The 13,686-nt window shown below is 51.4% G+C and overlaps 2 protein-coding genes across 10 annotated transcripts in view; both read right to left on the bottom strand.

Moving 5' to 3' along the window:
• Window positions 1–4,282, bottom strand: part of KMT2D (lysine methyltransferase 2D) — a 42,210-nt gene extending 37,928 nt beyond the window's left edge. For all 6 annotated transcript variants that reach the window (XM_023211224.3, XM_023211227.3, XM_023211229.3 and 3 more), the window contains exon 1: window positions 3,110–4,282. The gene's annotated coding sequence lies outside the window, so the exon portion shown is untranslated. The remainder of the gene's footprint in view (window positions 1–3,109) is intronic.
• A 2,134-nt stretch (window positions 4,283–6,416) lies between these two features.
• RHEBL1 (RHEB like 1) lies at window positions 6,417–13,428 on the bottom strand. Of its 4 annotated transcripts, none has more exons than XM_023210595.1 (9): window positions 13,149–13,393; window positions 12,468–12,539; window positions 10,407–10,474; window positions 10,059–10,141; window positions 9,916–9,972; window positions 9,683–9,730; window positions 8,811–8,892; window positions 8,571–8,656; window positions 6,417–7,675 (listed from the first exon to the last, which is right to left on the bottom strand). In XM_023210595.1, the coding sequence occupies exons 1-9, from the start codon at window positions 13,198–13,200 to the stop codon at window positions 7,660–7,662; spliced, it is 564 nt and encodes a 187-aa protein (XP_023066363.1). In that variant the 5' UTR covers window positions 13,201–13,393; the 3' UTR covers window positions 6,417–7,659. The 4 variants fall into 4 exon arrangements, with proteins under 4 accessions (XP_023066363.1, XP_023066364.1, XP_023066365.1 ...); XM_023210596.1 differs by having other exon boundaries at window positions 12,468–12,607; window positions 13,149–13,285; XM_023210597.2 differs by lacking the exon at window positions 6,417–7,675 and having other exon boundaries at window positions 8,147–8,656; window positions 13,149–13,428.
• Between the last annotated feature and the right edge of the window lie 258 nt (window positions 13,429–13,686).

Below are 13,686 nucleotides of genomic sequence, written 5' to 3' on the forward strand. Positions count from 1 at the left end.
ATAGGAGGAGGAAGAAAGGGATAAGTGCCAGCGGCCTGTAGGAAGTATAAATCCTTTCTCTTAATCAGAGAAGAATACAGTGTTCCTAAAGCAAGTGGTGGTGAGGTGGGGGAAATCCCTAAAACAGAACTCTAAACAATAAAAGTTTGATAAATTAATCTCTCACCTTATCCACTCTTCTTGACTAACCAGAGTGACCACACCACCCTTAGCAAGGACAGCCTCTCCTCCCAAACTGGAAGGCAAATACCCCAGTCAGCCACTTAGGGTTGAATGACTGGGACAAACGAGACAAGGGGGAACCCTCAAAGGTGCCCCAAATCCGTAAATCAATTCCCTAAGAACTACAGTATCACTCCTCCTGCTCTGAACTCATCCTTTATTTCCAGATACTGGCTATGCCCCTCTGGAGACATGTTACAGGAAAGAAAATTCCTTTTTCCCCTAACACTCTCAGAACCTACTGGATAAAGTAAAGCATCACCTGATACACATCATCTCCATTCCCAAGCCATCTCTCTTTCCCAAACCTGCCACACAACCACACCTGAAAGGAAAGCAGGGTGGTCATCTGGCTGGCTCATAGAAAAGCTGCTCCAGAACTTCAAGGAGTCCTTAGAAGCTACCATGGGAAGTGGGAGATGGAGGAGGGCAGCAGCCAGGCCCCTCTTCCATTCAGTCATTCAAGGCCTGACCACACCCAGAAGGTCCAAGGGGCTCTTAAAGTTTTCTAATTGTTTGCATCTTACTACATCTTACCACTACATACCCCGGAAGATCCTCTACCCGCTCTGCTCTCAAAGTTAAGGCCAAAAGAGTCACAAACATCAAGAAGCAAAGGGCAACAATGATAATACAGTGGGTAGGAGGAGAGCTGCCTCACACAAGGCCAGAGGGGCAAATTCCTCAGCTCTCCCCTGAGCTCAGCCCTCTCAGGCAGGTAAGGCTGGTACTGCTCAAGAAGGTAAAGAAACCACCTTCATCTGGCCTTGAGAGACAGACTACGACCATCCTCCAAAGCCAGAGCCCATGCATGGGGCCATGGAAGATGAGAGATTAAGAAGCAAAGAGAGGAATGTCATACAAGTTGTACCAAAAATAATCTAGGGGGCACCTCCAAAAAGCCTGAGCCCTCAGTCCCTATTTCCCCAGCCCTGAAGTCCAGCACCGGGATCCCAATGCTGATTCCCAGTTAACAGGCCCCTGAACATATCTAAACAAAGACCCCAGGTTATCCAGTCCCATCATTCACAGTCAGTAAACTTACATACATACACACCAAGGATTTTTCCCCTGGATCTAAAATGGGCTAGTGTCTCGCCAGGCTTCCTCCACAGAACTAGAGATCCCAGACAGTAGGTACAGATCTAGGGAGTAAAACTGTGCTGGCACCCCTCAATCCTATACCTTAGAGGTCCAAAACAGCAAAGAAAAGGACAGGGATTGATCTCAATCCACTCTCCTTCCTGCCTCCCTCCCAGACCAACAGCTTTCACTCCATTTTCCCAGGCAAGGGGGAAATGGACACTTGGAGAGGTATAAGGCTGCAGCAGGCCCTTGAGTGAACAGCTCTTCAGTAGGACTCAGGACTTCCTGGTTCCCAGCCTGAGACTCAAACCACACCTCTTCCCACCCCCATTTTGGGTCAGCCCTCCGAGATGGATCCAAAAGGAACACTGGTCCTGCAGACCCTCTGAACTGTGTCCCTGGCTCATCCTGAAGGCAGGCATAGCTAACAAGGTGCAGTCCTACGTAAGGAAGTTGTTTCAGGACAAACAGGAGGGACTCTCCATAGAATGCAGGAGTGGAGAGCAGGGTTGACAGCTCACCTCACTCCACTACCCCTGTAACACCTCTCACCTTTGAGAAATCTTTAAAAGGCAAAACCTCTATTTTCTCTTTCTCAAAACCAGACTCAAAGAAATCTAGCATATGTATGTTGGAGCAGATAGAAGGAGCAAAATGCACCAGCCAAATCCCTGCTGGGCAGCATGACAGGTGTGAGAGGGGCAGTCCCAGCCCAAGTAAGGCCCACAGGATTGAGGCTCAAGCTGCAGGCACATACACACTCTTTCTCCCCAATACCTTCTGCCAGGTGTAGAATCACTGGTTTCCAGGAGAAAAGAGCTCTGATCAAGCCATTTCTCCTCCAGAGAGATACAGGCCACCCCATTCTGCACAGTTGGTACAGAATCAGAAAACCAGTTAACAATCCCTGGTCAAAAAAGGGTTGGAGAGGTCTGGGAGGGGCTTGCAGGACTGGCCAGGGACTCACGGCAGCCAGCTCTCCATACCAGGCCGGGAGAAGGCAAAAGACAAAAGCCATTTTTTGCAGCCTACATTTGCAGGGAGCAAATCTCAAGGGCCTCTTCTATAATCCTCTAGAGATTAGATCCATCCCAAGAGGAGGGGAGGCAAAGCAGGCTAAGACAGCAGTAGGCCTCACTGGGGTCACTTTGCCAGGCAGGGGTAGTTTAAAGTTGAACAGCAGGGCCAGAGCTGCCCCCAGCCCCGCCTCCTTCTTGCCCCAGCCATCCCCTTCATCACAACTAGTCAGTTTCCACACACTCTCCCTTTGCCCAGTGAAAGAAGGCCTGGTGAAGGATCTGGGGTTCCTTGAGTTTTCCAGGGACTGCTTTGGGTGCCCAACTCGGTAGGAACAACCTTAAGGTCCAACTGGCATAATAAGTCTGACCTGGCAGTGGCACCCTCCCCCACCATCCCAAGTTGCTCTGTCCCAAGGCCCACAAGGAACCCTGAGAGGAGCAGCAGCAGCCTGGGATTGGTGCTGGCATCAGGGCCTGGGTCCTACTTTAGTCGAGCTCCCCCAACACAAAAATAAACAGGCAGAGAGGCTATCTGGCCAGGTTCCCAAACTCCCGTGGTTCTCTGAACCCCCAGTCTTTAAAGAGGCACACCCCAAGACACCAGGCCTCAGTTCTGCCCTGGTGACTGGCTCAGGTTCCCTTGACAGACCCTGCCAAAGGAACGCTCCCCAGCTTTGGCACCCCCTTCTCCAACCTAAAGGCCAGCTCCGGCTAAGATAGTCCATCTGGCTGTGCCCCCAGTCCAACCCTTTCTGGGCCCTGGCCGGGCGGACTTCACTCACCTCTTCACAGGGCGATCCAGAAATCCTCATCCGAGAACATGGCCAGAGCCCGGGCCGCTCCCCGACCTCCAACCGCCAGAGCGATCACAGCCGCCCCCCGCACGGGGGGGCTTAGGGGGGCCAAGAACGGTAAATCCAGGTCGGAGTGGCCACCCTCCCCCCACAAAAAACAGCAAGAAGCCAAAGAGGGGTTCTCTGCCTCAGGTTCCAGCAGTTTAGGTTTCCATGGACAGCCCCAGGGCGGCGAATCCCGAGCGGACACAAAGAGAGCACCGGTGGCTTTGATCTTGGGCGAGCAGGCTCCGCATCCGCGTCGCCGGGCGGCCTCTTAGTCCTAGGGCCCGGCCAGCGCCCCGGCCGCCCGCGCCGGGCTCGGGCGGAACGTCGAGGCTCTCCAGATGGAACGTCGAGGCGCCTCCCCAGCAGCCCGGAAGGAATGCCGCGCCGCCCCGCGCCTGGCCCGGATGGAACGTGAGACCCTCGCAGGAGCGCCGAGCCCCTCTCCCCGCCCCGGCCGGCGCCCGGGGCCGCGCGAGCTACGGCGACGCGGGGCCGGCGGGGCCGCGGGGCTGAACCTGACACACACCCAGCGCCGGGCTTCTCGACCCCGAGCGCTCACCCTCGGCGGATTCGAGCCCCCCACCTTCTGCTCCCCCCGGGGAAGGGAGGAGGCTAGGTGGGCGAGGAAGAGGAAGGGGCGGGCGGTGCGAGCCCTCTGCCCGCTCCCCTCCGGCCGCTCCAGGCCCTGCGCTCGCCTCCCTTCCCCTCTGGCCTCGGGAGCTGCCCCGCCCCCGGCCTGGCCGGCTTTGGTCGGTGGCACCCTCTCGACCCCCGGCTGACTGTGATCGCAGGGGGCCTAGAGGTGCATGGCCCAACCCCGGCTCCCGGCACCGGGGGGTCAGGAAACTGAGCGGAAAGTGGGGAACGAGGCAGCCATTTGCAACCGGAGAGGAAAGTAGTGCAGCGCGGCGCCGCTCCGCCTCCCCCCCTCCGCCTCCTGTTCGGCCGGTAGGGTGGTTCCTGCGAAGGGGCTATTTCTTGGCCCGAGAGCTGGGCAGCGGTCGTGAAGATTCGTGAAGCCTTCGGCGCGAGATCCGGGGGGGCCTTTTGCCCGGGGCACCCCACTCGAGAGGGGGAGAAAGGAGAAGAGGCGGCCCTATTTTGTGTTGGAGCGGAGCGGCGGAGGGATCCCGCCCTCTCGGAGGAAAGGCTGTGACTCTGCAGTTCTACGCACACGCTGCGGGATCCTTCCGCTCCGGGTTAACCCCGACAGCGCCGGGCCGGCAGCCGGGCAGACACGTGGGAACGAAGCCCACCTCCTGTCTGCTGCGGCCCTGGAGCCTCTTCATTTACCGCCCAGGCCGCGAAACTAGGACTCCGGCCGCTTTTTAATTCCATACCCTTGCAGTCATTGGTCCCTGAAACTCCAACTGCCCCCTTGCTTTGGCCAGGGGCAGTCTTTCCCGGGAGGGGGATGGAAGAAGAACCAGGAGATTGGCCGCTGCTCAGCATCCTGGGAACTGGAGTCCGCAAATGGAGAAAGTGAGGTACGGCGCCTGGCGCTGCAGAGGGTGGGTTCTTGCCACGTTTGGGGACCCGAAGAAAACTGGACTAGTCCCTAGTCGTTCCTCCTGGTTCCCAGTCCCCCGTGTGAGGAAGGACTGTCGGTGCCCACACAGTCACTACACACACCTCCCCATCGAAACATAAATGTAGAGTCTCCCTTCCTTTTCAGGGTGCCCCCACTCCCACCTCCAGTCCTTTCAGATATTCAATACCCCTGTCCCTTTTTTAGTAAACTGAGGTAGCCTCGCTGCTACCTGGCCGGAGTACTGTTCTAGACAAGATCGCAAAACATACTCTTTGCAGGCACCACCCCCCCACCATAAGTCTGGATGAGAAAGGATTGGAATGCCTCTTCTGCATCAACTGCACACATGGGGTGGACAAAAGCAGACAAATTAACTATGTCCAGATACTTTATATATTCTTAGTTATTCCTCACCTTCATTATAAGTTACATGGAATTATCTCCATATTGCAGATGAAGATTAAGGCTACAATAGGTAAGATTGCCCACAGAAATACATCTAGTCAGAAGTTGAGCCATTATTCAAACCAAAGGCCACGTTTTTCCTAGAATTACAAATAATACTACAGTTTTTTAAAGGAAGATGTGGAGAAAGAGGCAGGCCGATTCGATCCAATGCCAGCTTTGTGAGGAAAGGGTTTACGGTGCTATCCAACATAATTTTTTTTTTTTTTTTTTTGAGACGGAGTCTTGCACTGCCGTCCGGGTTGGAGTGCAATGGTGCGATCTCGGCTCACTGCAACCTCTGCCTCCAGGGTTCAGGCGATTCTCCTGCCTCAGCCTCCCTAGTAGCTGGGATTACAGGCGCACACCACCAGACTCGGCTACTTTTTTGTATTTTTAGTAGAGACAGGGTTTCACTATGTTGGCCAGCCTGGTCTCGAACTCGTGATCCGCTCGCCCTGGTCTCCCAAAGAGCTGGGATTACAGGCATGAGCCACCACACGGGGCCCCAACAGAACTTTTCTACAGTGATGGAAATGGATTAAATCTACACTATCTAATATGGTAGCCATTAACCACATGAGCTCTCAAGCACTTCGAAATGCAGGTGGTACAAGTAAGGAACTTTTTATTTTAATGAAATTAAATAGCCACATGTGACTTGATGCTTTTATATTCAACAGTGCAGGAGACCTTAATCTCTGCTGGTCAGAGTCATAGGAGGGATCAGGACTAGATTTGTCCTACTCCAGCCACACATTGGCATCATGCTTTCTGCACTGACCATTCACACATATTTGAGCAAAAAAACTCCAGCAGTGATCGCACACCTCTTTTGGTTACAATAGAGTAAGTTAACCAAGAAACAAGTTGGAAAATGGAAGGCCCCTCCCAGGTTTGCACCCAGAGGCAGGGAGAGGCAGACCCTCACCAGAAAGACCTCCAGTAATAACACAGATAGCCACCCACTATTTCGGGGTTTTTTTTTTTTTTTTTCTTTTTTTTTTAGACAGAGTTTCACTCTTGTCTCCCAGGCTGGAGTGAAATGGCGTGATCTTGGCTCACTGCAACCTCCGCCTCCCAGGTTCAAGCGATTATCCTGCCTCAGCCTCCCTAGTAACTCGGATTACAGGCGCCCACCATCACACCCGGCTCATTTATTTTTAGTAGAGGTGGGGTTTCACCACGTTGGCCAGGCTGGTCTCAAACTCCTGACTTCAGGTTATCCACCCACCTTGGTCTCCCAAAGTGCTGGGATTACAGGCGCGCCCGGCTGCCACCCACTATTTCTTAAGGACTTATTATGTGTGAAGAACTGTAGTAAGCTTTGCATATATTACCTGATTTAATTTTCACCTCAACTCTATGAAGCATACTTAGCCACTCTTCATAAATGAGAAATGGAGGCTCTGAGAGGTTAAGTGACCGCCCAAGGCCACACAGCTAAGTGGAGGAGCTATTAACCGCTATCACTACTGTCCCCAGGCCTTGAGATTATTGATAAACTAGAAAACTTTAGATGTTTCTAAGTCTACCCCAGACCTCGTGAAAATGGCAGCGGGAAAGTAGGCCCCTGTAATGAGTATCCCAGGTCAGATGTGCAAAAGGACTTAATTTTAGTATAAGGAGAGAGGTTAGTGACCTCCCAGAACCTTCTAAGCCAGTGAGATTGTTGTTTGGAGTATGTTTCTTCTAGCAGCCCTTATTTCTTTTTAGATTCTGGATCAGAAAAGCAAAAGCAGCTGTCAGGACTTTTGAAAATCAGCATGACAAGCCATATCCCCACTGTAAGCCTGGAGCCAGGCACTGACAAAGTCACAGCTAAAAATCACATCTAGGTTCTGTCAATCCTTCCCAAGTAAGTACATTGACAGGTACCTCGGGCTCCCCCAGTTGTCAGAAGAGGTCTGTACCTTCCCTGTGAAGATCTACCATTCAAGTAACCCTTACACGTCCTTGGAGGAGGTATTAGACTAGTTAGGCAATCATGCTGGTGGGAGGGTGGGGATCAAGAAAAGCGGAGGCAAACGGGACCAAACTTTCCTAGCTGAAATATCAATCCTACTGAGGCGGTAGGTCCATAAGAGCAGAACCAATAGCCTTTGACACCTAAAAAAAGTAGAACACTAAAGGTGTGAAAAGTACAAAAAGATTAAAGGTATGAAAAGAGCAAAGGACAGCCATTTTAATGAAAGACACTGAGGACATGGAGGGCCAGGGGGACTGATAGGCACCAGATGCATTATTTCTTACTTTACTCAACACTCTTGGGAAGTCAGTCTTCACAACACTTTAGTCTCTCTGCCTCTACGCTCCTTCTCAATTCTTACATCATTAGGAATGAGGGGCTTCGTTCTCCTGAAACCCTGTCTGCTTTGAGTCCAAGCAAATGCTGAGGCCCCAGGAAGACAGCTAGGTCAGCATGTTGCATCTGGCCACTAGAGGGTGGTGTTTCTGTAATTAAGGGGATCTTCAAAGGCTACAAAACTTGGACGGGAGTGGCAGCCAACTGGACTCAGTGTATGAGGAACCTAGCAGAATAGAAAGGTGGGAAAGGCAAGTTAGGATAATGGTCCTTAATAAGTGAGGAATAAGGAATAGGAACAAGGTAGGAGGAAAGATTTCCCACCAAAGACCACAGCCATCACTCCTTGGAAAAAGAGATATTGGCTCTGAGCTCTCCCTAGATACACAGAAGTCAACAATAAGGCCGGGAGTAGTGGCTCACGCCTATAATCCCAGCACTTTGGGAGGCTGAGGCGGACGGATCACTTAAGGTCAGGAGTTCAAGACCATCCTGGCCAACATGGTGAAACCCCATCTCTACTAAAAACAGCCAGGCGTGGTGGCAGGTGCCTGTGGGAGACTGAGGCAGGAGAACTGCTTGAACCTGGCAGGCGGAGGTTGCAGGAAGCCGAGATCGCAGCACTGTACCGCTCCAGCCTGGGCAACAGAGTGAAACTCCGTCTCACACACACACACAGGAAAAAGAAGTCAACAACAAAAGATTTCTCAGTTTATTTGCATATATACATTGTCACCCCAGGGAGCCAGCTCTATTTCAGAAGTCCCTGGCTTCCCTTACCCAGCCAACACCCAAAACCCACTCAAGAGGATGGGTCCTGGATAAATAATGCCCAGGACTCATATCCTGACCCCACAGGTTATAACAGAATTCATCTAGCAAAAACAGAGAGCTAGAGGCCAGTGTCCATGATAGGTCCTTGCCCCTTTGTAAACATTGACATCCAGGCCACTAGAGCCTGGGGAAAGTGTGCAAACATGAGGATGCCACACTGTGTGTCCATGGGTCAGGAACACAGCTGGCAACCATACCCGTGAAGTCCTGAGGGTCTGACCCCCCACTGGAACATGGCAAGTGCCAGAGGCAGAAACAAGGCAGTTACACCACACCCAAGGGCTCACATGAGATGGCAGCGACGCTCTTGCCCATAGGAATTCTCCACCCGGGCAATCTCCTGGATGACTTTGGTGAAGATGCCTTGAGTTAGCTATAAGGGGAGAGGATTCAGGGCAAAAATCAGTTCAGTGCCAATACCACCCAGCTCTGGGGTGAAAGCTCCATTCCTGCAACATTCCCACCAAGCAGTACAATAAGGAAAACACGGCTACCACCACCACCCTTCTAGTCTTCGGGTCAAGCACCTGATTCTCTCGAGCAGATGACTCCATAAATGTCGCACCCCAGGACTCTGCCAGCTTCTTCCCTTCAACTGCCTGTACCTCTCTGGAAGCAAATTTGGGACATAAAGATGGAGGATAGAAATGTTGATAAGTGCTCTGAAAAATCTTCAGAATCAGGGCTTCCTGGCCAGGCTTAGTGGCTCATGCCTGTAATGCAGCACTTTGGGAGGCCGAGGTGGTGGATCACTTGAGCTCAGGAGTTCAAGACCAGCCTTGGCAACACAGTGAAATACCATCTCTATTAAAAAGAAAATGGGCCGCGCGTGGTGGCTCATGCCTGTAATCCCAACACTTTGGGAGGCCTAGGCGGGTGGATCACAAGGTCAGGAGATCAAGACCATCCTGGCTAACATAGCGAAACCCTGTCTCTACTAAAAATACAAAAAATTAGCCGGGCGTGGTGGCAGGCGCCTGTAGTCCCAGCTACTCGGGAAGCTGAGGCAGGAGACTCGCTTGAACCCGGGAGGAGAGGTTGCAGTGAGCCGAGATCACGCCACTGCACTCTAGTCTGGGCAACAGAACAAGACTTCATCTCAAAAAAAAAGAAGGAAGAAAAAGACTTCCTCTGACCCTTGCCATTTCCCCAAGTTTTGGGAGGAGGGCTGTGGAAGGAGCAAATATAGGTAAACAAAGGAACAATGGGTGAATCTAGGACTGAGGCTTGAAATATGAAATTGTGGCTTTTAAGATAGAAGTATTATCTTCCTTAAGCTTCAAGTTAGAGACAAAGAGAGGTGAAATGACTTGAGTCAGTGGCAGAGCCAGGAAGAGAGTCTGACTGATTCCTAGTCCATTTCACTTCCTTTTCCTCTAAGTAGCAGAGATTTACATACCTCTCTGGAGAGAGATCTGCCTTGTTCCCAACTAGAACCACTGGCACCCTGTGAGGAAACAGCAGTTATTTCAGAATCCCCTCATTCCCCAACTCCTTACATCAAGGCTGGACAACTCCTTATCAGACCAGGCAGGATCTATATCCGAGCCTCTCTAACTTGACAGTTCTCCCCTCTGCTCTCTCCTACTCCCTCATGCCCACACTATGTCCCTATCCCCCAAGGCCACTTACCGGGTTTTCCCATGGCCTTCGTGTAGCTTTTGGTACAGACTCTCAATGACTTGGAAGCTTTAAACACAAGAATTGGAGCTATAACTTTATGAGACAGTCCTCAGGTCTTCCCAAGTCCCACACTCACAACCTTGGTCACTTACCTATGCAGAGAGGTGACAGAATACACAAGCACATAACCATGGACTCCAATGATGAATGAATAGGGCAGAATGCTGTACTCATCCTGGCAAGAAATGGAAACATCAGTACCTAGATCCAAACCACTCAGATGGCAAAGGTTGGTGGGACAACATCCAGGTGACCCTCCCTGGGGCGTGCCCTACTATAGTCACTTCAACAAGTATTTATGGAGCAGCTCCAATAAGCCCTGCATACTCTTAGCAGGTAAAATGCTTTTAATACTACTTTACAGATGAGCCACAAAGACTACCAGACTTCATCTCTGAGGGCTGAACTGCCACTTTTGGATACCATACCCCAACTGGTACCTGCCCTGCTGTGTCCACCAGGTGTAGGTGAAACTCATCTTTGCCAAGAGTCACTATCTTGCTGTACGCTGAAAAGAAAAGAAAACTTGACTGTGAGGTGCCTTATGGGGCCAGCAATGTATGTCCCCTGACTTTTTTTTTTTTTTTTTTGAGACAGAGTCTCACTCTATTGCCCAAGCTGGAGTGCAGTGGCTTGATCTCGGCTCACTGCAACCTCTGCCACCTGGGTTCAAGCGATTCTCCTGCCTCAGCCTCCCAAGTAGCTGGGATTATAGGCGCCTGCCACTGCGCCCGGCTAATTACATTTTTTTTTTTTTTTTTTTGAGATGAGGTCTTGCTATGTTGCCCAGGCTATACAGCAGTGGCTATTCACAGGTGCACTCTTAGCACCCTATAGCCTGGAAGTCCTGGGCTCAAGCGATCCTCTCACCTCAACCTCCCAAGTAGCTGGAACTATAGGTATGCACCTCTGCACCTGGCTGTCTTGGCTTCTTTTTTTTTTTTTTTGGCAGCATTTTTTAAAAGTAGATTGTTGGTCGGGCTCAGTGGCTAACACCTGTAATCCCAGCACTTTGGGAGGCCAAGGCGGGCGGATCACTTAAGACCAAGAGTTCGAGACCAGCCTGGCCAACATGGTTAAACCCTGTCTCTACTAAAAATACAAAACATTAGCTGGGCATGGTGGTACATGCCTGTAGTCCCAGCTACTCAGGAGGCTGAAGCATGAGAATTGCTTGAACCCAGGAGGTGGAGGTTGCAGTGAGCTGAGATTGCGGCACTGCACTCCAGCCTGGGTGACAGAGCGAAACTCTGTCTCGAAAAGAAAAGAAAAATAATTACTTTTGTTTTATTGATGAATAATAGATGCACCAAGTTTCAGGGTACACATGATAATACATTCATATAATTTGTAAAGATCAAATAAGTATATCTGGAATATTCATCACCTTAAATATTTGTGTTTTCTTTATGCTAGAACCATTTGAATTCTTATAGCTATTTTGCAATGTAAAATAGCTTATTGTAAGCTATAGTCACCCTACTGATCTACTAAGTCTTATTTCTTCTATCAAACTATATATCTGTACTTATTGATCAACTTATCTTCATCCCTCCCACTCCCTTCCCCCCACTTACATTCTTTTTATTCTCTCTTTTTTTCTTTTTTTTTTGAGACGTTGTTTCGCTCTTGTTGCCCAGGCTAGAGCACAGTGGCACCATCTCAGCTAACTGCAACCTCCGCTTCCTGGGTTCAAGCAATTCTCCTGCCTCAGCCACCCGAGTAGATGGGATTACAGATATCCATCACCATGTCCAGCTAATTGTTTGTATTTTTAGTAGATACAGGGTTTCACCAGTTGGCCAGGCTGGTTTCGAACTCTTGACCTCAGGTGATCCACCTGTCTTGGCCTCCCAATGAGCTGGGATTACAGGCGTGAGCCACGGTGCCTGGCCTTTTTTTTTTTTTTCTTTTTTTTCTTTTTGAGACAGTCTCACCCTGACACCCAGGCTGGTGTGCAGTGGCACAATCTTTGCTCACTGCAACATTTACCTGCTGCGTTCAAGCGATTCTCCTACCTCAGCCTCCTTAGTAGCTGGGATTACAGGTGTGTGCCACCATGCCCAGCTAATTTTGGTATTTTTAGTAGCGATGAGGTTTCACCATGTTGGCCAGGCTGGTCTTGAAATCCTGACCTCAATCGATCCGCCCGCCTCAGCTTCCCAAAGTGCTGGGATTACAGGCGTGAGCCACTGCGCCCGGCCTCCCCTTACATTCTTAACCTTGGGGTTGACACAGATAGATCAGCTCCAGGGAGTTATCCAGGTAACTGGAAAGACACACTAAGGTTCTTAATGTCTACATCTAAACTATCCCAGACTCAGTATCCTGCAAAATCCATACTCTAGCCATCCATCGAACAGGATTGCTAAAGAAGAAATTAGATGTAATGTGTAAATAAATCAGCCCCTTGGCACCAGAGAAATACATTATGGAGTTGGGTGGGCTATCCAAGCCCTCCGGGTCGCATCACCAGCACACTAGGGGAGAAGTCTACTCACTATTCTCCACTGTAGGATCGTAGCCTTCCGAGAACTCGCCTTCCACAAATTGATGTGCCAAAGATGTCTTCCCTGTGGGGAGCAGTGTGGCAGCTGTATCCAAATCATCCATCCACATTCACATCCTCTGTCCTTTCGGACTGTGGCCCAGGACCAAAGGGTACCCCAAATTAACACCACAGTCTGTGAGTGCCTCAAGCAATCCTATCCCTTGTGTCTACCCTCACCGTCTTTTCGCCCGGGGTCTCCGCACTTTGGCTACCGGATGCATTCAGAAGCGCAGCAGGAAGCCTTTCCCGCCGCCTTCCCCACCCCATCCTACCCGCAGGAAGATCCAAGATTCCCCAGGATCAAGTCCGCCCCGCCCCAGGACACCTGCGACTATCTGTCCCCACGGAGACCGCGTCCCGGTTTTCAAATTGTGACCCCACCCCTATCCCCAAAGTAACGCTGGGACCACTCTGAGATTACCGCAGCCAGGTCCTCATTAAGCCTTGAGTGCTCGCGCTTCCTGCAGCCTCCACACACCACCAACCTTTATTCCTCCACTCTTCCAATCCTCGCTCTACAACCCCATTCTTACGATGTCACCATTCCTCCCTGGGTCGCGTTCCCACGGCAGCGCGCCTCTTCTGGCTACAAAGCTGCTGCGCGTCCGAGCTCTGCAGGGCGGAGACTCACCTACAGAGCGGTATCCGAGGATGACCACCTTCCTGTAACGGACCAGCGGCATGGCAGGAGCCCGCCCCAGGGGCTTGCGGAACTGCGGGCTGAGAGAGCCCGAAGACGAGGTCAGGGTGTGGGCAGGTGCAGGAAAGTCGCTCACCCAGAAGCTGCCGTGGGCAAGTTAGAGGGAAACCAAAACAAGCGCCGCGCCCGGAGCTGCCCACGTGATCACAACACAGCAAGTCTAACGCGAGGGAGCCCGGCGCCGGGGGAACTACTGTGCCGCGCCGCGCCGGGCTCCGCCCCTCAGGCCGCTCGCCATTGGTCCATTAGAATGGGTAAGGGAGGTGCCGCCAGCAGGAGGGAAGGGTGGGCCTCACGTGGAGCGGGAGTCCTAGGAGCTGCGCGTGCGCACACTGGAGCCGGTTCATTCATAAAGAAACAGAAAGGAACCCGGGGTCCTAAAGGCGTTTGCGCATTTGCAGCCTAGCTGAAGTGGCTGCGAAGAATTATGGATGGAAAATACCCGTTGTGTGGTTTCTGGCCATAAGAT

This window comes from Piliocolobus tephrosceles, chromosome 10 (assembly GCF_002776525.5).
Source record: "Piliocolobus tephrosceles isolate RC106 chromosome 10, ASM277652v3, whole genome shotgun sequence".
Classification (NCBI taxonomy): Eukaryota; Metazoa; Chordata; class Mammalia; order Primates; family Cercopithecidae; genus Piliocolobus; species Piliocolobus tephrosceles.